Source organism: Saccoglossus kowalevskii, chromosome 4, assembly GCF_978046115.1.
Source record: "Saccoglossus kowalevskii chromosome 4, keSacKowa6.1, whole genome shotgun sequence".
Lineage (NCBI taxonomy): Eukaryota > Metazoa > Hemichordata > Enteropneusta > Harrimaniidae > Saccoglossus > Saccoglossus kowalevskii.
The window spans coordinates 12,702,830-12,704,181 of record NC_140644.1 but is presented as its reverse complement, the minus strand read 5'-3'; the positions used below and the strand labels follow the sequence as shown (position 1 = coordinate 12,704,181).

The 1,352-nt window shown below is 42.2% G+C and overlaps 1 protein-coding gene across 1 annotated transcript; it reads left to right on the top strand.

Annotated features, from left to right (window-relative positions):
- Positions 1-285: 285 nt before the first annotated feature.
- LOC102804329 (uncharacterized) lies at positions 286-1,008 on the top strand. Its single transcript, XM_006816014.1, has one exon. The coding sequence runs from the start codon at positions 286-288 to the stop codon at positions 1,006-1,008; it is 723 nt and encodes a 240-aa protein (XP_006816077.1).
- The last annotated feature ends 344 nt before the right edge of the window (positions 1,009-1,352 follow it).

The following is a 1,352-nucleotide window of genomic DNA, read 5'->3' as shown; positions in this document are numbered from 1 at the left end:
GAGCTAACAACCGACTTTCGGCACTCAATCACTTTAACAATCTCCAGAACCAGCTCAAATGTAAACCAGAAATGATGCAACAGTACCTGCAGTTCATGGGCAAAGTCATCGAACGTAAACATGCTAGTGCAGTTCCAAAGTCAGAATTGGACGATACGAGTAGTATTCGACTCAAGCGCTAGATTTAATGGTGTCTCACTGAATGATGCACTATTTCAGGAACCTGATCAGATGAATAGCCTACTTGGTGTTATACTGTGATTTCGTCTCAAGCCAGTAGGTACAATGGGCAACGTGGAACAGATGTTTCACAGCTTTCATGTCAACAAGGAACACCGTGATTATCTTCGCTTCTTCTGGTTCAAGGACAACGACCCCATGAGACCTGTGATACAATATCATATGAATGTTCACCTATTTGGGAACATTTCCTCTCCTGCCATAGCCACATTAGGCCTAAGAATGATTACCACAGAAAACCAATCCACCTATGGTGAAGACGTGAAAGACTTCATACTTCATTTCTACGTAGATGACGGTTTAACATCTCAACCTGATGCAGCAACAGCAATTAGCCTCATCAAAAGAACAAGAGACATGTTAGCCACCAAGAACATTAATTTCCACAAAATAGTCTCCAATGACAAGGATGTTATGATCGCCCTCCCAAGTGAAGTACGCGCCAAGGACCTGCAATGTCTAGATTTTAGTCAAGACACTCTACCCTCACAGCAATCACTCAGGATACAATGGTCCCTTCAAGCGAACACTTTCACATTCAAAGTGGACTTAAAGGACAATCCATTCTCATTGCGGGGAGTATTAGCGACCATAAACTCTATCTATGACCCAATAGGAATAATAGCCCCAGTTACAATAGAAGGGAAGTGCATTCTCAAGGGACTCATGTCAGAAATGCCAAAGGGACGTGAGATGGCCAGCATTGGATGGGACGATCCACTTCCAACTGAATACCTATCTCGCTGGTTTACATTCCACCTGATTTAGGTTCCATAATTCAAAGTGAATGTGATGTATTTTCCGATGCGAGCAATGCAACCATAGCAGCTGTCTCTTATATACGACTAGTGAACCAAGATGGTAAAGTTCATGTAGCAATTCTTCTTGGCAAAGCTAAAGTCAATCCCTCACATGCCGTGTCAATTCTTCACTTAGAACTTTGTGCAGCTGTTTTAGCAACACAATTGGCACAACAGGTGGCTATAGAAATTAGAAAAGTACTATAGACCGCATAGTTTATCACACTTACAGTACAATCGTCCTTGGCTACTTGAGCAATCGATCGAAGCGCTTCCACTTATATGTGGCAAATTGAGTACAGAACATACATA

What these genes read in the sequence shown, in the direction of transcription:
- LOC102804329 (XM_006816014.1), top strand. Translation starts at nt 286, where the DNA reads ATGGGCAACGTGGAACAGATGTTTCACAGCTTTCATGTCAACAAGGAA.